This window comes from Rhinopithecus roxellana, chromosome 12, assembly GCF_007565055.1.
Source record: "Rhinopithecus roxellana isolate Shanxi Qingling chromosome 12, ASM756505v1, whole genome shotgun sequence".
Lineage (NCBI taxonomy): Eukaryota > Metazoa > Chordata > Mammalia > Primates > Cercopithecidae > Rhinopithecus > Rhinopithecus roxellana.
In genome coordinates, this window is record NC_044560.1 from 46905606 (window position 1) to 46930808 (window position 25203).

The 25203-nt window shown below is 39.9% G+C and overlaps 1 protein-coding gene across 4 annotated transcripts in view; it reads right to left on the reverse strand.

The window, feature by feature from the left end:
- The window catches only part of PATJ (PATJ crumbs cell polarity complex component), a 427780-nt gene that overhangs the window by 162146 nt on the left and 240431 nt on the right, over positions 1–25203 (reverse strand). For all 4 annotated transcript variants that reach the window (XM_010370672.2, XM_030912915.1, XM_010370673.2 and 1 more), the window contains exon 28: positions 15728–15924. In XM_010370672.2, coding sequence (XP_010368974.1) covers positions 15728–15924 — 197 coding nt within the window. The remainder of the gene's footprint in view (positions 1–15727; positions 15925–25203) is intronic.

Sequence of the window (25203 nt, forward strand, 5' to 3'; positions counted from 1 at the left end):
GGTGGGTGGATCACTTGAGGTCAGGAGTTCGAGACCACTCTGCCCACTCAGGAAGCTGAGGCATGAAAATAGCTTGAACCCAGGAGGTGGAGGCTGCAGTAAGCTGAGATCACGCCACTGCCCTCAAGCCTGGGTGACAGAGTGAAACTATGCCAAAAAACAAAAACAAAAACAAACAAACAAAAAACCTTATCCTAAAAAATTAAAAAACCCAGTCATCCCTCTCATGGCTATTCTTTTAAAAGAGAAAAAGGGAAAAAAACTACATATTAACCAACAAACGATTATACTAATGATCATATATCAATAAATGGAAAACTGTGGTACTAAACAGAGGTAGGGGAGGATGATACAGATGTAAATGCATTGTCGTGGAAAGAAAACACTGCATGCAGAATGAAGAAAATAACAAATTTCATGCAACCTATTTATTTACCACATTATTTTCATTTATGTAAAAGTTTCTGTGTGGGTTTAAAGAAAGTTCTGTGAGTATCTCTACTAAATGTCAGCAATGATCATATCTGTGGTGGTATTTAATTTAAGGTGATTTTCAGTTTGTTTTTCTATATTGACATTTTATAACTATAATAGTACCATTTAATAAACGCTTACAACATAGAGGGCACACACACATACATGTGCACACAAGCCTAATACATTACTTGTCTCACTCAAAACAGTAGAAAACTGCATGGTTACCTCATTAAATAGATGGAGAAATTGAGGCACAGTGAGTTTAAGAAATGTGACCAACCTAACACATCTAGAATCAGAATTTATAGCCAAAATCTCTTTCAGTTTAAAAGCTTATTAATTAAAAAACATTCCCTAAGGGTATTTACCTGGGGTGAAAAAAAAGCCATAGGATAAGTAACTCATTTTTTAATTCTCTGAAATTGGAATTCCAATTTATAGGGCTCACAAAGTAGAAACCTCAGACCAAGAAATGCTCCAATAAAAGTATAATAGATATGTTGAATATTCACCCATTTATTCACTTAATCATTGCATAAGTGATGAGGATACAGGAATTTTCATTACCATTGTCATCATAGCTGCCATGTACTAAACACTAAGTGTGTTCCAGGTACCAGATTCTCTGAAAGCCACTTTGTAGAAGTGACTTTGTCAGATACGGTTGCTACCCTCAAGGATCTAGTACTCTGTAAGTGACATGGTTTTGGAAACAAATAATTGCATTGCCATATGATGTGTGTAGGCATAAAACAAGAAGCAATTGTCTCATCTTGGAGGTGGGTGTTTTCCCTTAAGAAGGAGTAGACAAATGTTTAGAGAGAAGCTTAGCAGGCACAGGGGAAGTAAGTGGCAAGAGGACTCCATGACTGGGGAAAAGCATATGAAAGGCACGCAGGTGTGAAACTCAAGGTCTCTCTGTAGGAACCACAGGTACCTTTTCAGTGTAGCTTTCAGGCTGGGGAGGAGGGAAGTAGACTGACAGAGATAATAGAGGTAGTTTCTTCTCTCCAAAAATCTTGGGCACCGGCCCCCATTTGAAGAGGATGCCCACTTTCCAAACCACTGCTCCCACTTTGCAGATGGGAGAACCGAAGGGAGGAAAGGGGTGTCAGGTTAGAGATGGGACAGGGCAGATGCCTGAAACTCAGGTGAAACACAATTTCACAATAATGAAAAAAGGCTTCTGAATAAATTCTCACATTAATTTTTTCCTTGGAAAAGACAAAATAGTGTACAAGAAGCAGCCACTTCTTAACACCTTGGGCAAAGGAGCAGGTTTCAAGGACTCATTTTAACGGAAATTGCAGTGCTGAAGTAAGATCTTCCACAGCTGCAATTTCATCTATTTCTTGTGAAGTATAATGTTTCCAAAGGATCACATTCATTTAAAAGGCTTAAAGATGAGAGATTTATTTTCTCTCAAACAAAACTAATTAAATTGAAATACATTCTAAAGGCAGCATATAGTAATATGCAGCTCACGTCTGTCTAAATTCGTTATATGGGGAAAATAGTAAGATATCCTTTTGAATTCTAAACCCTGACATGTTTTTGAAAAAATACTGACTTCGAGAAAATTGAGAAATATGTTTCTGTGTTGTTCTAATTTTGAATACTCCTGTGGAAGTTGCTCCAACTGCCACAGGCTGTTTCACTTGGTCAAATGAAGTAGGTGACTATAGGTAATTTCCTATTAGCTGCATGGCAAAGGAAAGAATACATGAATAAAGGCACAGTATAATCCACCTCTTACATTGCACAGGAATCATGGTTTCCTAGGACATGGAGATATTACAGCCTAACTCTATCAATAGTATTGTTAGCCACAAAAGCAGACAGGACTCAGGTGAAAAATGACCTGGAATTTCTTCTTCCAAAAACATCGCTATATGCCACCAGTCAAGACTTTCCCTAAACTAGTAATGCTTAATGTTTCCTTCTTTTCATAAAAACAGCTGATCTAATTAGAACCCCACCTCAATTCTCTCTGTTGCTAGAAATCTTTTCTCTTACCTTCAAACTACTTTACTTGTCCCTTGTATAGACATAGTCAAAAACCCATTCAGTCATTAAAGGACTCTATCAATAAACTCCCTAACTGTGCCCCCTTCCAACTTCAGTTTCTCTCTCTCTCTCTTTAACCTCTGCCTCCGGGGATCAAGCGATTCTCTTGCCTCAGCCTCCCAAGTAGCTGGGATTACAGGCATGCACTACCATACCCAGATAACTTTTTTGTATTTCTGGTAGAGACAGGGTTCCACTATGTTGGCCAGGCTGGCCTTGAACTCCTGACCTCAAATGATGAACTTGCCTCAGCCTCCCAAAGTGCTGGGATTACAGGCATGAGCCACTGTGCCCTGCTCTCTTTTTCTTTCTTTTAAACAGTAATCTTGTTAGTGAATCAGTCCTGCAGGGACAGGATTACATCATATACGGTTGATAGTTTTTAAAGTATAACCCATAGAGTCCAGCACTGCCACACTGCTCACCATGACAGAGAAGGTTGGTGTTCCTGTACTTTTGTAATGACGACACTGAGACTCACAAACTCAGTGACTTATATAGGGGTTCTAGGTAAGGAGGTGGCAGAGCCGGAATCCAAGCTCAAGTCTCCTGATCTCAAAGCCTCTACGTAGGTTCGGGGCCTCTGGAATGGGTAACAAGAAGACAGAACTTGGTGCCATGGGACTCCTGCTACCTCTGTAATACTCATCCCAATCACCTGCATCCCCAGCTTCCTGCCACCACTAAAACAACAAAACAAAACCCAGCACCCAATTCTCATTCTATTATTTTTGTACAGTGGTAAAGACAGAGAAAAACCCAACTCAAGTGTCAACTTTAAAAACTCTGGGCCGGGCGTGATGGCTCACATCTGTAATCCCAGCACGTTGGGAGGCTGAGGTGGGAGGATCACCTGAGGTCAGAAGTTCGAGACCAGCCTGGTGAAACCCCATCTCTACCCAAAATACAAAAATGAGCTGGGCATGGTGGCAGGCGCCTGTAATTCCAGCTACTCGGGAGGCTGAGGCAGGAGAATTGCTTGAACTTGGGAGGCAGAGGTTGCAGTAAGCCGAGATGGTACCACTGAACTCCAGCCTGGGCGACAGAACAAGACTCTGCCTAAAAGAAAACCAAAAAAACAACAAAAACAAAAACCACAACTCTGCCTCATCTCAGCACAGTACTACTTTCTTCCTTACCTGTGTATGTAGAGAAAAACTTGCTCTAACGACAAAATTTTCACCTATCAGGTTGCCTAAGGTCTTATAATATCCAGTATTTGCTAGCTTTTGGGGTGGAAGGAGTGGAACGGCCTCTCTTATGTACTGTTTTTTTTGTTTTGTTTTGTTTTGTTTTGTTTTGAGATAGAGTCTCACTCTGTAACCTCCACCTCCCAGGTTGAAGCAATTCTTGTGGCTCAGCCTCCCAAGTAGCTGAGATTACAGCTGTGTAGCACCATTTTTGGCTAATTTTTGTTATTTTTAGTAGACATGTGTTTCACCATGTTGGCCAGGCTGGTCTTGAACTCCTGACCTCAGGTGATCTGCCCACCTCAGCCTCCCAAAGTGCTGGGATTACAGGTGTGAGCCACTGTGCCCTGCCTCTCTTATATACTGTTAATGGGGCAGAAAATAAACAAATAAAGCAAAATACAAAAGGCTAATATAAGAAAACTTCTCTCAATTCTAAGAGCATATTTTTCCAGGCTGCATTTCAGTATAGTCACTACAATATCCATAGGACAGGAAGGAAGTTGGGAAGGCGCTGGACAAAGGAGGAAGTGGAGGCCCAGAGAACAATCCCAATAGGTTATGGAAGACATGGGGGAAAACCGCAGAAAGAAGAGTCGAACCAGGCACTGCTGAAAATTACTCCTTCTGTAAATTTCTTCTCCAGCATACGTTCTTGTCACTACTTTTTTTTTTTTAAGAGAATTTCTTCAGTAATCTGCTTCTTCAATCATCATTTTTACTTTCTATTTTCATGGCACTTTCCATAATTTTAAGATAATTTGGCTCACTGGAGAGACCACACATAAGCTTTTGTGAGAGCAATAATGAGGACTGCAGTAATAAAAAATAAACGATTGTCATTCCTCCAAGACAAGAATATGGATTTTTGGCCTCAATATTTCAGTGGCATAAGGAAGTATGACTAAATAATTTAACTCTTCTCCAAACAAGCCACAGTCAGAAACAAAAATGGCAGAAATAGAACTCAAAAGACTTCATAGCAGGAAACAAAAGAATGAGGCCAACCGATACGAACTAGGTTTTACATAATAGTTTCTGCAGCTGGAAAATAAAACTCTAACTCTCTGGAGGAACTGAAGGGTAAAGGTCTTTAATTACAAGTTCAGGCAAGCTCTCCTAGTGCAAGAACAAGCTCATCAAATTAATTTTCTTCTTCTTTGGTTCTTAGGCGATGAATGTAATTTCACAACTACGTACTACTTTTAATTAATTCGAAGTGGCATTGAATTTTTAGAAGATAGGCTGGGCACAGTGGCTCACATCTGTAATTCCAGCCCTTTGGGAGGTCGAGGTGGGAAGATTGCTTGAGCCTAGGAGTTGGAGATCAGCCTGGGCAATACAGAAAGACTTTGACTCTACAACAAATTAAATAAAAATTAGCTGGGCTGGGCGCAGTGGCTCATGCCTGTAATCCCAGAACTTTGGGAGGCGGAGGCAGGCAGATCACTTAAGGTCAGGAGTTTAGACCAGCCTGGCCAACATGGTGAAACCCCATCTCTACTAAAAATACAAAAAAAATTAGCCAGGCCTGGTGGCGCATGCCTATAATCTCAGTTAATCAAGAGGCTGAGGCAGGAGAATAGCTTCAATTTAGGAGGTGGAGGTTGCAGTGAGCCAAGATCACACCACTGCACTCCAGCCTGGGTGACAGGGTGAGATTCTGTCTCAAAAAGGAAACACACACACACACACACACACACACATATATATTAATTAGCTGGGCACACTGGCATGCACCTATAGTCCTAGCTACTCAGGAAGCTGAGGAGGGAGGATCACTGGAGCCCAGGAGTTTCAAGTTGCAGTGAGCTATGATCATTCCATTGCACCCCCAGCCTGGGTGACAGAGCGAGACCCTGTCTTTAAACACACACACACACACACACACACACACACACACACACACACAACTAAGAAGATAAGAATTGCATGGAATTGTATTGTGAGAAACTACCTTGGGTGTTTTAAACTAGTACTAGATAAATTGCATTAATCTGTATCTACCAAAAGTATTAATACAAAATGATAATGAATTCACTTATTACCTTCTAGAATCATTATTAATCCAGAACTCAAATAACTTAAAAACATAGCCTTTGAGTCAGAAAAGCCAGTGTCTGCATATTTATCCCAACCCTTAATGTCACAGTTTCCTTACCTATAAAATGGGAATTTAAGCACCTACTTCATAGGGTTATGGTAAAAGTTAAGAGAGAGAATGCGTGTGAAGAATTTAGCACTGCCAGGCAAATAGTAAGTACTCAATGTCAGCTCAATTCCCTATTCAGCACCAACCTCACTCCCAATTTCTTTTAATGAGCAAGTCTTTTGTAACTGAAACTGAGTATAACATAATTGATTACTTAGGGAACATGATTAGCAAGACACAGATAGCTATTGGTGACAATGCTGTAATGACCTGAGGACTGCACTTAGTGTGTGAGGCTGACCACTCAGCCAGCACCACAGTCTTCTGGCAACTTTTAGAGTTGTGAACCGGGTTGCAGATCATCTTATGAATAACAAAATGAGGTGACTTTGGCTCTGCATATGGGAAGCTCATATTCAGGGCTTGCTTACAAAATGTATTTGTGTCAGGTTTAATCACCCATTTATTGATAGCTTTGAGATACAATATTGACATACAACAAATCACATACTAAAATGTAATATTTTAGTATTAGTGAATAGTATTTAGTATTAGTGAAACCATAGCTACAATCGAACACTTGATCAATTTATTTTTACACTTTCAGCTATTTAGAACCTATCTCTGGCCAGGCGCAGTAGCTCACCCCTGTAATCCCAGTACTTTGGGAGGCCAAGGCAGGCAGATCACTTGAGGTCAGGAGTTCGAGACTAGCCTGGACAACATGGTGACACTGCATCTCCACTAAAATACAAAAATTAGCTGGGCATGGTGGTGTGCACCTGTAATCCCAGGTACTCAGGAGGCTGAGGCACAAGAATCACTTGAACCCAGGAGGCAGAGTTTGCTGTGAGCCAAGATTGTGCCACTGCACTTCAGCCTGGGTGATACAGCAAGACTCCATCTCAAAAAAAAGAAAGAAAAGAAAAAAAAGAACCTATCGCTATTAATAAAGCTACAGGAAAAGTTATTTTCTTGCAATTTTTAATTCTTTGTTCTTCTTCCTATTCCTCAAACTACTGTTTCTGTAATGGGATATTTTATTACATGAGGTCTCTTAGGGCATAGTTATTTCATTAAGAAACACACTTCATAAAATTGCATCCATGTATGGTAATCTAAAAGTGCCAATCTAGATGACAGAAGCTTCTGACTATAAATTATAAGCAATCTTATCCATACATATGCAGAAGCTAGTGATTTATTAACTACTCTACTGTACTTCCAAACATATCTAAGTTTTCCAAAAGATTTCAAAAACAGTTCACTGGCAGCAAGCAGAGAGTCACGGATAAACTGCTGAGACAGTGGTGCTGGTAAGGGCTCCTGGCAGGAGTTCTGCATAAAGCAGCTGCATGTATACTTGGGCAAGTCATTTAACTTTTATGGTTTCAGTTTTTTTCTCTTATAAAATAAATATTACTAGGCCGGGTGTGGTGGCTCAAGCCTGTAATCCCAGCACTTTGGGAAGCCGAGATGGGTGGATCACGAGGTCAGGAGATCGAGACCATCCTGGCTAACGTGGTGAAACCCCGTCTCTACTAAAAATTACAAAAAACTAGCCAGGCGAGGTGGTGGGCGCTTGTAGTCCCAGCTACTCGGGAGGCTGAGGCAGGAGAATGGTGTAAACCTGGGAGGCGGAGCTTGCAGTGAGCTGAGATCCGGCCACTGCACTCCAGCCTGGGCGACAAAGTGAGACTCCATCTCAAAAACAAAAAAACAAAACAATATAACCTTGGTACAGGGAAAAGCCTTTCAAATTATTACCAAAACAATAATGGAAAATAATCATGTGTTTTTTTTACATAAAAATTAAAAACTTTGTGTTCACACACACACACAGAGTCAGAAGAAAGACACATACACACACACATATATATACAGTCAGAGGACAGAGCGAGACTCCGTTTCAAAAAAATATATAAAAAAAATATTGCTGGACACTGAGATCTGAGTTTATCTGTGACAAATATGGGACACATTCATGCTTTTGATTTTTTCATGATTCTTAAATATCATTTTATACATGTGCAAAATAACAGGATTTTACTTGGGTTATCCTTAAGGTAAATGATACAAAGGGAATGTACTGCACACTTCTTCTATCTCAAAAGGCTTGGGAGCCAGACGAAACACAGCTCAATACACTAGCCCAATCAATTGTGCACTTCTTGTGTCACCCACTTTGTTCCTTCTGTCTGCTTCTAGAACCTGACAGATCACTCCAATTCCCTGCACATCCCTATCAACACTTTTTTCCCACATTTGCACTGAAGGGAAGATTATAAATGAATCTTATATTCATATGACAGCCCCATGCCCAGGCCTGTGCATTTTCCGGGACTAATTGCTTTGGGAAAGCCAATACTCTAGCGTAAGTCTCATTCCAGTCTACATGGTGATTATATGTTAATGCCTTTTGAAATTAATTCAGTAACCCTCTTACTAGCGTGGAAGTAAAGGGTAAAGAAGCTGAGATTTAATCATATTGTCTTTCAGGGGCTTAATGTAAAATTTCTTTTGTATGTGAACTGAGCCATTGATGGGACAGAATTTGCTGACTGCTCTTCCACTGTAATGGTGCAGTCCCGCAGCAACAAAACTGCTAGCAAATGTTACACCAAAAGTCTGTCATGGACAGGGCTCTCAAAGAGAAGCTGAGTTTCTGGCTTCAAAGAAGCCACAATGTATGCTTGACCTCTCTTTTTGCTATTTTCTATAAATTAGCCTCATCTAAGGGTCTGAAGGAATTAAGATCAAGTATAAATAAAAGGAGACTGTGAGCAAAGCCATACCATAGAGACAAAACAGTAATGATAAATAATATGTACAAACAATGAAGTTATAAAAATAATCAAGACACCGAGGATTTTACTTCAATTGAGGGAGGGACTATACAAACAAACACAGTGTCAGAGGGTAAAGCAACTACTCATAATTGCTCTCAGAAACCCAATAGGTATAATCTAAAAGCCCACTTGCAAATACTTCCTATATAATTCAGTATAATTCTACAATCTACTACACTGCAATATCCAAAGAACAGCTATTATAACACTGGCTTTAGCTTTCTTGGTAGTCATCATTAAATCAATTTCCTATACTCAACTCAAAAGCACATTGGATTTGGGATTATACTGCATACAAATTCTTCACATATCATAGAATAATAATTGAAAATTTTTCTTGTTGGGCACAGTGGCTCACACCTATAATCCCAGCACTTTGGGAGACTGAGGCGGGCAGATTACAAGGTCAGGAGATCGAGATCATCTGGCTAACATGGTGAAACCCTGTCTCTACTAAAAATACAAAAAAATTAGCTGGATGTGGTGGCGGGCGCCTATAGTCCCAGCTACTTGGGAGGCTGAGGCAGGAGAATGGTGTGAACCCGGAAGGCGGAACTTGCAGTGAGCCAAGATGGCGCCACTGCACTCCAGCCTGGGCAACAGAGCAAGACTCTGTCTCAAAAAAAAAAAAAAAAAAAAAAGAAGAAAGAAAATTTTTCTGAGTTCTAAAAAGAAATCAGGGCAATGGTTCTTACATTAATTTAATTCTCTATCATCCCTGACCTACAGCCCAATGAGAAGATGGGTTATAAATGCTTAAGAATCCTGTATATGGGCTGGGCACAGTGGCTCACTCCTGTAATCCCAACACTTTGGGAGGCTGAGGCAGGTGGATCACCTGAGGTCAGGAGTTTGAGACCAGCCTGACCAATATGGTGAAACCCTGTCTCTACTAAATACAAAGAATTAACCAGGCATGGTGGCATGCACCTGTAATCCCAGCTACTTGGGAGGCTGAGGCAGGAGAATTGCTTGAACCTGGGAGGCGGCGGTTGCAGTGAGCCAAGATGGCGCCATTGCACTCCAGCCTGGGCAACAAGAGCGAAACTTGTCCTGGGAACAACAACAACAAAAAGTATCTTGTATATGCATTTTTCCATTCTCCCAGCTCTTCAGGATGTTGCATGGAGCCATCAAGGAATAAAAAGACGAATTCTCTATGGGACATACTTTCAGAGACAAAGGCATTAATATAAATGAACTAAAAAGAACTGAGCTGGCCGGGCGCGGTGGCTCAAGCCTGTAATCCCAGCACTTTGGGAGGCCGAGACGGGCGGATCACGAGGTCAGGAGATCGAGACCATCCTGGCTAACACGGTGAAACCCCGTCTCTACTAAAAAATACAAAAAACTAGCCGGGCGAGGTGGCGGGCGCCTGTAGTCCCAGCTACTCGGGAGGTTGAGGCAGGAGAATGGCGTAAACCCAGGAGGCAGAGCTTGCAGTGAGCTGAGATCCGGCCACTGCACTCCAGCCTGGGCGACAGAGCGAGACTCCGTCTCAAAAAAAAAAAAAAAAAAAAAAAAAGAACTGAGCTAAACAACTCTGAACAAAATATGAATAAAATCAAAATCATCTGAAATGTATTAAGGTATTGCTATGTACCAGATACTCTTATTAATTCCCACAGTATCCTCTGAGGTTGATGCTATACAATCACTAGACTGGAAGCTCTGTGAGGGCAGGTGTTATGTATTTTGTTCACCAATAGAGAATCAATACTTTGTTCATACAGTGCCTGCTATATGACAGATGCACAGTAAGATATTTGCTGAATGAATTAATAATCTCCATTTGAAAAAGGAGGTAGCTGAGGCTTAGAGAAGATAAACAATTAGCCAAAGATACATGATGCCAGAATCTGTATTCCAACATATTTGTATTCGTTAACTTTTTTTTTTAACTACAGAATCTTTGTGGAGTGATGGGGAGTTAAGTTATTGGTATGTTTAATCTTTCTGCTCATTCCATCTCTGAATGAAGATGAAGTTGGTGAATTGCAATGAAAGGGCCAAATTCAGAAAGTCAAAGGAAAGAATAGAAGGAGTCCAATAAAGCAAAATGTTCTTATTTTTTATCCAGCAGAGTTCTTCCAGACTCCAGCTTAGCAAACAGATACCTGAAGTTTCTAAGGGGGTGGAAGTCTGTTTTAATTAACAGTTAACTATTCACCATGCTGTGCTATTGTGATATAATCAGTAATACATACTTGTTCTCTGCTTGCAGTTTCTGGCACAGAGCTCCTAAAACCCTTGTAATTTCCTGAGCAACAGGGGTGCTAGGTACATCTTTTTTTTTTTTTTTTGAGTTTTCCTTTTTATTTAATCAAAGACTGGTGAATAAACATAAATACAGTACAATTACTTCAGATCATTCTTCATATTGTATACACACAAACCCATGAACATAATCTGAAAGAAAGCTGTAGACAGCAATGAAATGCATACAGCTTTCTCTTCCCTCGCTCAAAAAAAAGTTTAAACATACAAACTTAGAATCTCATCAGCACACACTCTCTTGTGACAAATGATTCAGACATAAATAGTGGGTGCAAAGAAACTATATGCTAACAATATGAATAATCTTTGTTAATGAAAAAACAGAAGCAGCCATAATGATTAAGATACTTTCAGTTGGCCGGGCGCGGTGGCTCAAGCCTGTAATCCCAGCACTTTGGGAGGCCGAGACGGGCGGATCACAAGGTCAGGAGATCGAGACCATCCTGGCTAACACGGTGAAACCCCGTCTCTACTAAAAATACAAAAAAAAAAAAAACTAGCCGGGCGAGGTGGCGGCGCCTGTAGTCCCAGTTACTCGGGAGGCTGAGGCAGGAGAATGGCGTGAACCCGGGAGGCGAAGCTTGCAGTGAGCTGAGATCCGGCCACTGCACTCCAGCCTGGGTGACAGAGCGAGACTCCGTCTCAAAAAAAAAAAAGATACTTTCAGTTACCGTTAACTAGTTGTGCCCTAGAGGGCATTGTCAACAGAGAAATCGTGCTGCAGAGAAAAGCGATATATACATACACAATGAGAAAATAAACTGCAAGATTAATGCATGCATGTTTAATACTGGAAAAATCACAGCCCTCCAAAATTTCTGCACATTTGTTATAAAAGCCCTCTGCACTCAACTAAAATTAAAATGATCTTAAAAGGATAATACTTGTAAAATTTAAGTCTTCTTAGCCACAGAAATTGCAATGGAAATAAATGTTCAGAGTCATTTTCAAAACAAAACCAAAACAAAACCAAAACAAAAATCTATTCTTCCGGTGACATGCAAGACACACTGCTCTACATTCCCAATGACTAGGAAAAAAAAAACCTCAAGTCAATTTTTAGTTTGCAGATGCTCAAGGATTTTGTATTCCAGCAGGAGTTCAAATCTTTTTTTGTTTCAATATTTGGTCTCTGATCTGGGTTCCTGACACAGAGCTCCTAATGCCTTGGAATTCCTTGGGCGACGAGAGTGTCTTTTGTTCTAATGAGGCAACTCTTGGTGGGTTCTTGAATGGAAGATGATTGCCAGAAGGACCAAACCACGGCTAAAAGCTTGGATTGTTCAGTTCTGACCCTCAGGGAGAATGAGGTAATAATTGCTCATGCCTACATGATGAAGCCTTAATAAAAACTCCTGAACTATGGGGTTTGAATAGCTCTTGGCTTGCTGAACATGTGGACCTGTCTGGAGGGTAGCACACCCAGACAGGGCATGGAAACTCTGCCCTCCCCTTCACTTACACCTCAACCTGTATATCTGTCTCTTCATCTGGTTGTTCACCTGTCTCTTCCTAACTTCCTTTATGGCTAAATATAAGTAAATTGTTTCCCTGTCTTCTGTGAGCCATCCTAGGAAATTAATCAAACCTGAGTAGGGGTTCATGGAAACTCCCAATTAAGAGCTGGTTGGTCAGAAGTTCAGGTCATAACCTGGGATTGCGATGGCCTCTAAAGTGGTGGGAGACAGTGTTGCGGGACTGAGCCCTTAACCTGTGGGACTGACACTGTCTCCAGGTACCTAGTGTCAGAACCGAATTGAATCATAGGATACTCAATTGCTGTCAGCTGGAGAACTGCTTGGCATGTGGGGGACAATCTTCACACATTTGATGTCAGCTGATGTTCTGCTGTCTAAGACAAGGAAAACTCTTTACCTCCTACATACATTATGCTGAGCAACTTCTGAAATATAACCAATAATCAAAAGAATTGAGACAAGTTATGGTAGGTCTTCTGAGTCCAGTGCTTGCTGCCACATACATAGTGCTGAATTTTGTGTTTGACCTGTAAAATACTCTCATTACTCTGCAGCCACAGCTTATTTGTTACCAGTGTCTAATAAAATGTCAGACAGAGAAATAAAATACCCGTGCTCCTGTTGTTCTGGATACCACAGGACATTCCATCTTGAGTCTTAATAAGGTACAAAGAATGGAACAAGAATCCTCATATTCCAAATTATAGCCTTTGGAGTGTTTCCATATACCAAGCAAGACAGGAAATCTCTGTCTAGATATGTATAACACAACAGAGTGACTTAATATACATGATTCCCTAAAGACGAAAGCATAAAAAATCAGGAATCTCCTGAATCTAAACAAACTGGGTTGGTTAAAGAAGTTCCACGGGGATCAGGCCCGGTGGCTCATGCCTGTAATTCCAGCACTTTGGGAAGCCAAGGTGGGTGGATCACTTGAGGTCGGGAGTTCGAGACCAGCCCGACCAACATGGAGAAAGCCCGTCTCTACTAAAAATACAAAAATTAGTGGGGCATGGTGGCGCTTGCCTGTAATCCTGGCTACTCGGGAGGCTGAGGCAGGAGAATCTCTTGAACCTGGGAGGCGGAGGTTGCGGTGAACTGAGATCGCGCCATTGCACTCCAGCCTGGGCAACAAGAGGGAAATTCCGTCTCAAAAAAAAAAAAAAAAAAGTCCCATGGGGAGCACAATATACCTCAGTGGCTATAGCATGGGTCTTGGAGTCTGGCAAGCCTGGGTTCTTAACCACACTTAGTCACTTAGTTCTGTAATATTAGTTATGTTATTTACCCAGTTTCTAATCCATAAAATGGAGATAATAATAGTTGTTACCATAAAACGTTCTTAAGAATACTGAATACAAATATGTACAATGCATATGCGCAGTGCTAGTAATAACTGAGTACATTGGCTCTAACTTTCATTATTTTTACTACCGCCATCACTTTTGTCTCATCTCTGAGGAAGTCTCTAAACATAAGCCAAAGGAAGCAAACTGAGGCAATGAATCATATTAGTTACATAAGGTCATCTTCGACTTTATTTATGTAATGATTATGCTAGTCAGGGTTACGACCCAATGTGGGTCCCATTCAAGATGCTATATCATAAAAGAACAAGAAAAGAAAAGAAAAGTATTCCTGGAAGTGACTTCTTTGCAGACACAGGTTTTAAGTGGGAAGAAGCAACCAGCGATTGGAAGAAAAAGTTGATGGTGATGGTCTTCCTGTTGCACCTGGCCAGCTGTGGCAGTAGTTATTATTAGGCAAGTAAAATTATGGATGACTGTAAATTCTATTCTGAGTCAAGTCTGAGGAGGAAATCGTAAAATGCAAAATCAGTAAGCCTTCATTTCAAGTAAGCAGTCTAACACTCAGTGTCTCTGAGATTTAGCTCGCCTAAATGTCCTAAAGTTGGAACATTTTATAAAATAGGCCTTAAAGCACAATGGTTTACAAAGAGCTACAAGTCAAACTGCCTGCCATTGAATCCTAACACCATCATTTACTTTGTGATCTCACCAGTAAAAGAGGTTGTTGTGTTTGGTACCAGGTATATTTTAGCAGTTATTGTCATCATCATCATCATCATCATATCATCATTACTGCATTTCTCATTTTGTAATACAAATATCTTTTCACGTCTGTTTTCTTCTTCTAGACTGTGAGCTATACTAATGAAGGAACTGGATGTCTTCATCTCTTTTTCTGTTTCTGGTCCTAACAGACACTCAAAAGTGTTAGCTGAAAGAATGAGTGAATGACCAACCAAATGAGTATCAAACTAAGATAAGCTCAGAACAGATACCTTGAATTTAAGTGTAGAAGAATAATAACCTTTTCAGATTATTAATGAAATTATCTAGAGTAATTTAAAGAGGATCAGTCATCTTCTTAGCTTCTCTTTTGTCTATTCTATTCCTAAAGAAAGAACCTATGTAACCTTAACCCATAGCCTGAACTTCACAGACATTAACTATTATTTTTGAGAAGTTCACAGGCTCTTGTTGGCTGTAACATCTTCCCCACTTCCCCGCCCCCAAAACCTGAAGAACAATAACAGTTACACATACGATTAATTCAAAACCCAAAGAGAATTTTTTTTTTTTTTTTTGAGACGGAGTCTCGCTCTGTCGCCCAGGCTGGAGTACAGTGGCCGGATCTCAGCTCACTGCAAGCTCCGCCTCCCGGGTTTACACCATTCTCCTGCCTCAGCCTCCCGAGTAGCTGGGACTACAGGCGCCCGCCACCTCGCCCGGCTAGTTTTTTGTATTTTTTAGTAGAGACGGGGTTTCACCGTGTTGGCCAGGATGGTCTCAATCTCCTGACCTCGTGATCCGCCCGTCTCGGCCTCCCAAAGTGCTGGGATTACAGGCTTGAGCCACGGCGCCCGGCCTCAACCCAAAGAGAATTTTGATAAATACTACCAAAATTAGGTTAATATACAAACAAATTAATTTTGAATATTTAAAAATTGATATTAAAAACAAAGGTTTTAATATGTTTCGATGATATTTTACTGAAGAACTTCTAAAATATTCTGTTAGATTAGTTTTTACGTAAGCAGCAAATAACATTTGCAAGCAACATTTCTGTTCTTGTTTTGAAAAATGATTTTAAGTAGTTGAAGGAAATATAATTTGACATCATTCTTTCCTTTCACCTCATTTTCCTATAGAACATCCACTGCACCCATCCACTTCACCAAAAGATAAGTTAAAAACATATGCTTCTCACCTCTAAGAGTTCATCTCCAATACGCATTCGTCCATCTGTGGCAGCAGGTCCTTCCGGGTTAATTCCCACCACAAATATGCTCATGCGTGATCGGTCTTTATTACCAGCAAGGCTGAGTCCAAGTCCATTCTTATCTTTTTCAAGTTCAATAATGTGCAGTTCTCCAGGCAGATCTGCATATCTTTGTCTGATTTTTTCTATTAAAAGAATTTTTAAAACATTAAATAGAGTAGCTTGATCTGTATTATTGAGATGTCAGCATTTCCCCATCCTTACTGTGATTTCTCAACCACGGTACCTTTTTTGTTTTTGAAGAGACAGTCTTGCTATATTGCCCAGACTGGAGTGCTGCAGTGGCTGTTCACAGGCGTGACTATAGCACACTGCAGCCTCCAACTTCTGCCTCAGCCTCCCAAGTAGCTGGAACTACTAGTATGTGGCACTGTGCCAACCTCTATAATAGTTTATTTTTGAGAATGAAGGTACTTAAGGCCATGCATGGCCTTAGATGTAGGTTACAGTTAAAAATTATTTTATTTCCTCCTAAGAAGTTTAACTCACCCATAAGACCTTCTGATTGTTCAGGTTCACACTGGCCTAGACTTTCTGTGGACTCTTTTCTTACCCAAGTCAATCAACACAAAGTGGCAGAAACCATGGTCCCTTTCCTATCTGCCCCAACCCACCCGCACTAAAAAGGGAAACAAAAATATTAACTGAGCACCAGATTTAAGGCAAGCAAAGTGTTTGGTCTTAGAGATATAACGCCGAACAAAACAATCATGGTTTCTCCTTTTAGGACTTATGGTCCAGTAGGAAAGAAAATCAACAATTAATTCTAAATAATTACATTAATATATATTAATATGAAGGGTACCAAATAACACTGGGTTATGGGAGCAAAAGTAAGAGAAATTAAGGGTGTTGGTTTAGTTGTCATATTTGAATTCATTCCACAAATCTACCACTTAGTCAATATCTAACAATGAATACATTGTTTTATCCATCTCTATGAGGTTCCACTTATTCATCTATAAATTGTTACTATCCATTTCATGGATGTTGAGAAAATTAAACAACATACATGTTAAAGGGCTTAGCGGCTCATAGTTTATAGGTGTTCTATACTTCTCTTATTCCATCTTCTGTCTCACTTTGCTACCTCTATGTTAGGGTCAAAAGGATCTGTTTTAGGAGATGGCTGGCTATGTCTCACTTGTGTTGGTTCTGTGCAGCAAAACCACACTGACAAATCAGTGTGAGGATAGCACTGCCTTAAGCATGTCCTGTGCCCCACACAGCACAAGATCAGGCCAGGTGTGCCACCACACTCAAAAGCTACATGGCTACTACCATGGCTGGAAGCAATCATCTCATCAGCTTTTAAATAACAAATTAGTAGATTGTGACACTCTTGGAACTCTAAATGCACATTCTAATGCTTCACTTATATTACATTTGCTGTCCTTAGGAGGGAACCTTGCAAATTAAAAGCTCAAGTCAAATCATTTGTCTTAAGGTAGAGTGGGGAAGAAGACAGCCCAGTCCACTCCATCGCTTTACCAGACTTAACAAACACTGCTTTATAAGTGAGTAGATAAATTTAAACTCATAAAAATGACTTTATGCATAAGTTTATAATAAAAGAATAAGGCATAAGGGGGGCTTATTTTAGAATGAAAATAAATCTGCTTTACAAGAATCTTGAAGAGAATCTTAAAGAACTCTCACTGAACAAAGCTTGTTACTAATAAATGAACACATTTAGCAAAATACAGTAAAATGAAGGACTTGCAAGATCGCAAAACTGTTAACTATACAGGAAAAGAGTTAAGTCATATTTACACTGAAATGAATAAATACAAGGCATTTTTGCTGGTCGGCAACCAAGAACAAGATGCTGTGTGGGTTCTTGAATGAATAGAGACGAGTAAGACATGCATTACAGTAAAGATGATCACACAGCATAATAGGAGAAATAAAATTAACACAACAAATATTCAACGACTGCAATTATTTTTTAAATTCCCAACCATTACGACTGCTGGTCACTGAATAAATACTAACTTATTAATTAGATCAGTGAATAAATACTAAATTAATTGTGCCACCAATAATTGCTTTTATTTTATTTTTTGAGATGAAGTGTCGCTCTGTCACCCAGGCTGGAGTGCAGTGGTGCGATCTTGGGTCACGGCAACCTCCACCTCCCAGATTCTTGTGCTTCAGCCTCCTGAGTTGCTGGGCTCACAGGCATGCGCCACCACACCCAGCTAATTTTTTTATTTTTAGTAGAGACAGGGTTTCACCATGCGGTCCAGGCTGGTCTCAAACTCCTGATTTCAGGTGATCCGCCCGCCTTGGCCTCTTACAGTGCTGGGATTATAGGCATGAGCCACCATGCCTGGCCCCAGTAATTGCTTTTAGAATTCCAAAAATGGATATGGCTAGAAAACATTTTTTGGAATTAGGAAAATTTAAGCAGAGTCTTGAGTAAGGTACGCAATTTGATTATGTGATGAAGAATCTTGGTGGGTGAAATGGCAAGAGGAAAAAAATGGCAGCTGGGATAGGGAGGAGAACATAGGTAGCTGTTGGCTGCAAACTGGAAATTCTTTGGACTAGTGGGTGGGTGATCAGAAATAAGACTGAAAGGTTAGTTGACAGGCTGTTTACAGCAATAATATTCCATTTTACGCATTCTGCAGAGGTGCCATAGAGTCCCCCAGGATGGGGGGCTGAGAGGAGGTTCCATTTAAGAACTTTTCTCCAGATTCAACCAGAGCACTTATGCTCTCATCTGCTTTGTTTATTGGACTTATATGGTAAGACAGTTAAGAAATGATATCACAGCTAAGAAAACAACACGAAACACCAATTTTAACACACCTTTCTCAGAAAGTAATAAAAAAAAGATGTTGATAACTTTAACAAGACAATACTCAAAATAGTAGATATAAGAGAACTGTACAACTGACAGACACAAAATGCACATTTTTTGCAAATCACACACAGACCAAGTACAGAAACAGACTGCATATTGAGCCATAAAAGAAACTTCAATAGCTCTCAAAGACTCAATATTACACAGGCTGTGTTCTTGAAATATAACGCAATAAAACAAAAACATTATAAATTAACAATAAAAAGATAACTTTAAAAACCTCAGGTGTTTAGAAATAATATTAGTAAAAAACTCAAGATTTTAAACAGAAAATTAAGAAATACAGTATTCACAATTGAATAAAAATTATAATTCTAGATGTCAAACTCGGAGACACAGCTAAAGAAGAATTTAGAAGGCAATTTATAATTTTGAAGAATTTACCAGAAAACAAGAAAAGTTAAAAAAAAGCATTATAACCAAGAAATTGGAAAAATAGCTACATAGCAAATGCAAAGAAATAAGAAGACAGAAAATAGCAAAGATAAAGGCATCTGCTAATGAATGAATATAGAACTGTCACCAACAAATCAAAATAAAAATACATTCTGAAGTTCAATGAAATTAAAACCTACTTCTTGGAAAACATTAATAAGATAGGCTCTTTAAAAACTTAATGAGAAAAAGATAGATGATAAAAATAAATTACAAAGCTGGATACAGTGACTCATGCTTGTAATCCCAGCATTTTGGGAGGACTGCTTCAGCCCAGGAGTTTGAGACAAGCCTGGGCAACATAGCGAGACCCTGTCTGTACAAAAAGTTTGAAAAGTTAACCTGGCATAGCGGCACGCACTTATAATTTTGGCTACTCCGGAGGTTGAGGCGGGAGGATCATTAAGTCCAGGAGTTCAAGGCTACAGTGAGCCATGATTGTACCACTGCACTGTAACCTGGGCTACAGAGTGAGACCCCCATCTCTAAAAATAAATTTAAAAAAATTACAGAACTAAAAGAGAAAAATAACTGCAGACAGGTTTTTTAAATAAAATTATGGACAGTATATCAATACAAACTATAAGTTGGTACATTCTTAAATCTATATGATGTAGATACATTTCTCAAAAAAATTAAAACACAATGTTTAGTGCAAGAATAAATGTAAAACTGTGATGAACTAGTAGCTATTAAAGACACTGAAATGAGGCTGGGCATGGTGGTTCATGCCTGTGATCCCAGCACTCTGGGAGGCTGAAGCATCACACATTCTTGTGGCAGAATAGAAAGGGTAAGGGTTAGGGTCACAATTAAGTTCAAACACAAGCTAAGGCACTTAACATCTCTGATTCCTTGGACAAATTACTAAGCCTCTATGAACCCAGATTTCTTATGTAAAATGGGATTGTTACCCTAAAAGTGGATGTTTCCTAAAAATGCCTGGGAGATACGAGTCCAAATAATGTTAGGGGAAACAAAACCACATGATTTTTGTTTCCATGATATAGTTATTGTTGAGGTTTACATGTAGTCTTAAGTTGGTGACAAAGCTGCTCTTTTTCTATTTAACTTTTTGTTTGTTTTAAGAAAAATGGAGACTTAAGAAAGAAAGCAGTTTCACCCACGATGGCATGAAGAAAAGCCATACAGCCCTCTGGTGGGAACCATTAGAGGAAGAGACTAACATTGTTCTCCACGGAGTCTATTCTTTGAGGCAAGAAGACGACCCTGGAACATCTGCAGGTGCAGAGAAATGCCACCACTGGATCAACTGTTTGTCCCGTGATATGCAGGCCACTGAAACAGCTTTACAATTGTGTGCTAGTAAAGTGTAGAATCAAAACCCTTTCTGTAGTTTCTGTTTGAGAAAATAAAATAGTTCTGGAGATGGATGGTTACACAATGTAAATGTATTTAACACTGAACGATACACTTAAAGATGGTAAAATAGTAAACTTTGTTATGTATATTTTACCACAATTTAAAAAAGAACCCCATAAGTGGCTTAAAAGACCCTAAAAAAATTGGTTCCCTTATCAACATCCCACTGAGGGACTAAGTTATAGATTTATTATTCTGACTTTTGAAACCAGCAGTTTTTTTTTTTTTTTTTTTTTTTTTTTTGAGTCAGAGTCTTGCTCTGTTGCCAGGCTGGAGTACAGTGGCGCGATCTTGGTTCACTGCAACCTCTGCCTTCTGGGTTCAAGCGATTCTCCTGCCTCAGCCTCCTCAGTAGCTGGGACTATAGGCATGCGCCACCACGCCCAGCTAATTTTTGTATTTTTAGTAGAGACGGGGTTTCACCATGTTGGCCAAGATGGTCTTGATCTCTTGACCTTGTGATCTGCCTGCGTCGGCCTCCCAAAGTGCTGGGATTATAGGCGTGAGCCACCATGCCTGGCCAAAACCAGCAGCTATATTTTTCTAGTCAATGCTTTTTTGTGACCCTACTATAATCCTATTTATTCAATGAACTAATATGAATTGAATCCAAATTCAGGCCAGGCTTGTGATACAAAGGGAATACAATACTGAATTTGTTTTCAAGGACCTGAAAATCTGTAATCAGAGACAAGCACACATATGACTAGTTATAATTCAGAGAGATAAGAGCATTGAGAAAAATACCAGCAGCTGAAGTTACTTGCTTATTTTAGTGTGTCGTCAGGAAAAACAACTAATATCTGCAAACTATACTGAATAGTATAGATGTTCTCGCCAATTCTCAACCCATTGGTCAGCTACATTTTCTACTGTATCATGCCAAGGCCTCCTTTTGGTTGACATTTCCAATAATCCTGCATCTAGCTTGTTCTGACTTTATTTGCCTAAATGCTAACAGATGAGTTATTCAGCTTTCCTTAATTTCTTTGTATTGTTTTCTGTTTTGTGGGAGAATGATATAAGCTCAACAGAATAAAACTCAGCAAAAAAAATCCCAATCCTGAAACATTAAAGAACTGGGTATACTTAGGCTGAGCACGGTGGCTCATGCCCGTAATCCCAGCACTTTGGGAGGTTGAGGCGGGCAGATCACTAGCAAGGTCAGGGGTTCGAGACCAGCCTGCCCAATATAGTGAAACCCTGTCTCTACAAAAAATACAAAAATTAGCCAGCATGGTGACACACACCTGTAATCCCAGCTAATCGGGAGGCTAAGGCAGGAGAATCACCTGAACCCAGGAGGTGGAGGTTGCAGTAAGCTGAGATCATGCTACTGTACTCCAGCCTGGGTGACAGAGCAAGACTGCCTAAAAAAAAAAAAAAAAAGAATTGGGCATACGTCATAGTTACACAATTTTATTAATAATTTTTTGGGGCTGGGTACAGTAATCCCAGCATTTTGGAAGGAATAAAGATTGCTTGAGGACAGGAATTCAAGACTAGCCTGGAAAAATATAGCAAGACTCCATCTCTACAAAAAATTAAAACATCAGCCAGGCATGAGGGTGGACACCTATAGTCCCAGCTACTTGGGAGGCTGAGGTGGGATGACTGCGTGAGCCCAGGAGGTTGAGGCTGCACTGAGCCATAATCACACCACCACACTCCAGCCTGGGTGACAAAGTAAGACCCTGTCTCCAGTTTTGCCCATCGGTGTTCATGGTCCTAGCTGAAAAGTATCTTTTTAGATTCCTTATTTCCTTCGACTTCCCTCCCCTAGAATATAAACTCCATGAGCTCCTTGTCCACCCAACTCTCTGCAGTCTTCTTTACCCACAACAGTGGCTGGCATATATTAGATAGTCCATCTAAACCTACTGAACACAGAAGTGAGTGATTTTGAAGATCCTATTCAATTGCTAGGACACACTGTTCCGACACTGTCCCAAACAATGCTATATAAAAGTGATTGGAAATCTAAAAGCTTTAGACAGATACAATTTTTTTCTCAAAGACAATTATCTCTTCAGTTAAAAGAAGTAAAACAGTTTCCTCTTTAGAGCTGTATTCAAAATTAAAATCCATTAGTACTACTAGAAAAACAAATTACTATGTGCACATTATCTTTTAAAATCCACTTTATCAAGCTGAAGAAACTTGACAAGCAAAAAGATTTATAGGTAATCCTTTTTTTTCAGTGCCTCATAAAACAGAAAGCATAATAATAAGAGACTAAAAGTGCCAAATACTCTGTAACACATATATTTCTGTTGAATTTTTATTAACATTTTCAGGCCTTAGAATTTGGGTTATCCTACAATTCTTATTTAGACCCATAGTTAGATGGAGTTTAAAAGATGACAGGTCCAGCCCTGCCGATACATTAATTGCTATGTTTTCACCATATCACAAAATGAGAGACTTTTAATTCAGGGAAAATGAACTAAGAAATCATGGACCTTCTCTCACAGTCACCCACCCTTACTTTCAGACTCCATTTGATAAAGAAATAAGACCAAAGAACGAAAATCTCATATAAGGTTATGAAGCTAATTTATGGGTAGAAACTATAGACTAAAGAGGTTTGTAAGGAGTATTCTTTTATTAGGTTCGTACAAAAGTAATTGTGATTTTTGCTAGTAAAAGTAATGAAAAAAACCACGATGACTTTTGCACCAACCTAATACTTGAAGCCAATTTAGTTCTGCCTTAAAATTAAGCAACAGAAAAAAAAAAAAGAACCCATACTTTGTTTGCCATACAAAAATACACACCACACACACATAAATTACGTCAGTACTAGCTTTTGGCAACAAAATATGAAAAGTGTTATAAAGTCTCCTAGCATATAGTTCAATTTTTTCTCTAACAAATCATGTATAAAATTCTCTAATATCATTTTAAAGGAAAGATAAAATGGCTTCGAATTTCTCCCTCAGTTTTAAGAAGCTGTCTTCAGAATCCTCACATGGTCATAATACCTCGTTGTATGAAAGAAATATTTCACAGTTCACTGTGTCATTGATTCTTCCCCACACTTTCGTAAATGCCTCCATTTGCAGATGAATTGACTGATACTCGGAGAACTGAGGTGACTTGGCCAATGTCAAGGTCAGTTCTGCTGAATCCAAGTGCTGTGACCTGTTCATCACACCATCACAGCTATCTCTTCAACTGGTAGACATTTGAGGTAATAAGTTCCCTTCAGAGCTGAAACAATGGTTCCCAGGCCTATCTCCTTAGATTATTGGTCAGGCTTAGATTTATTGCTATTGTCAGGATTCAGAACACAATACCCTAAAATGTAGCACCTTAGCAGACTGAGTATTTTACACTGAAGGAAACTGAGAAAACCACAGAAGCAGGATTATGTGTTCTGATCTTCTCTTACCCCCTCTCTCCTGAAGTGGGCCACAGAAACTAGAAAGCCCCTGCCCCCACTTCCCAGAAGCAGGCCACAAAACCTAGGAAGGTCACTCTCTGACCTCCCTCCCTCTCCCCCCTGCCAAAGTGTATGTGACAGGTGTCCTGCCCTACACCCAGAGGAAGGGAACAGTACACACACATGCACAAGAATCGCAACAAGGCTGAGCGCGGTGGCTCACGCCTGATACTCCAGCACTTTGGGAGGCCAAGACGGGTGGATCACCTGAGGAGTTTGAGACCAGCCTGGCCAACAAGGTGAAACCCTGTCTCTACTAGAAATACAAAATTAGCTGGATGTGGTGGCACATGCCTGTAGTCCCAGCTACTCGGGAGGCTGAGGCAGGAGAATTGCTTCAACTCGGGAAGCGGAGGTTGCATTGAGCAGAGATTACCTCACTGTACTCCAACCTGGGTAACAGAGTGAGACTCTGTCTCAAAAAAAAAAAAAAAAAAAGAATCATAACAAACAGGCATTCCTGAATTCCTCCCAACTAGATCATACCCTTTTGTCCTCCAGTCATACTTCTGCAGGACTGTCCATAAAAACACAGTTTTCCCTGGGTCTTTGGGTCTTTCTTTCTGAAGGCTCCTGTGTTGTATAAAATTTTGGATAAACAAATTTGTTATGCTTTTCTCTTGTTAATCTGCTTTTTGTTATAAGGGTCTCAGCCACAAACCTTGCAATGGGTGAGGAAAAAAATAATACTTTCTCCCCCATACTACCTAAAATATCACCCTTGGCGCTTATAAAACAGAACCATGACTGGGTCCCACAGGCTGAGATTCTGAGCCAGGTTGTCTGGGGTAGATTTAGGAATCTTTGTAACGAGGTGCTCAGGTGCTTCTCATGGGCCACTAGGTTCGTAAACTACAGATGAATCTCTCATGCAGTGCAGTCATTTGTTTCCAGGAAAAATATGTTGATGATGACAATCAACAAAAGTTCACAGAGACCAAATTTAAGGCAGCCTTTACACAGGCCAGTCGTAAGACTAATCTAACATGGACACTATCTCTGTCTCCACAGTCAGGCTTCAGGATTAAATAAGAGGTTTATTTTGATTGCGTAATAGATTTCCCTTCCTCTCAGCCTCCTAGGCTGCCTCCCTCCATCCAAAATCTCTGGGGTTTCCTGTAAATCTCTGTGACGATTGCTTCTCTTCAGTAAGTACAACAAAAGCTGAACCTAGAATTTCAAGGGGTGAAGGAAAAATGATTTGGTTTTTGAAACTGACTTGGTTTTTCATTTTTGAAAAATCAAGACTGCAATGCCAGTTTAGTTTTT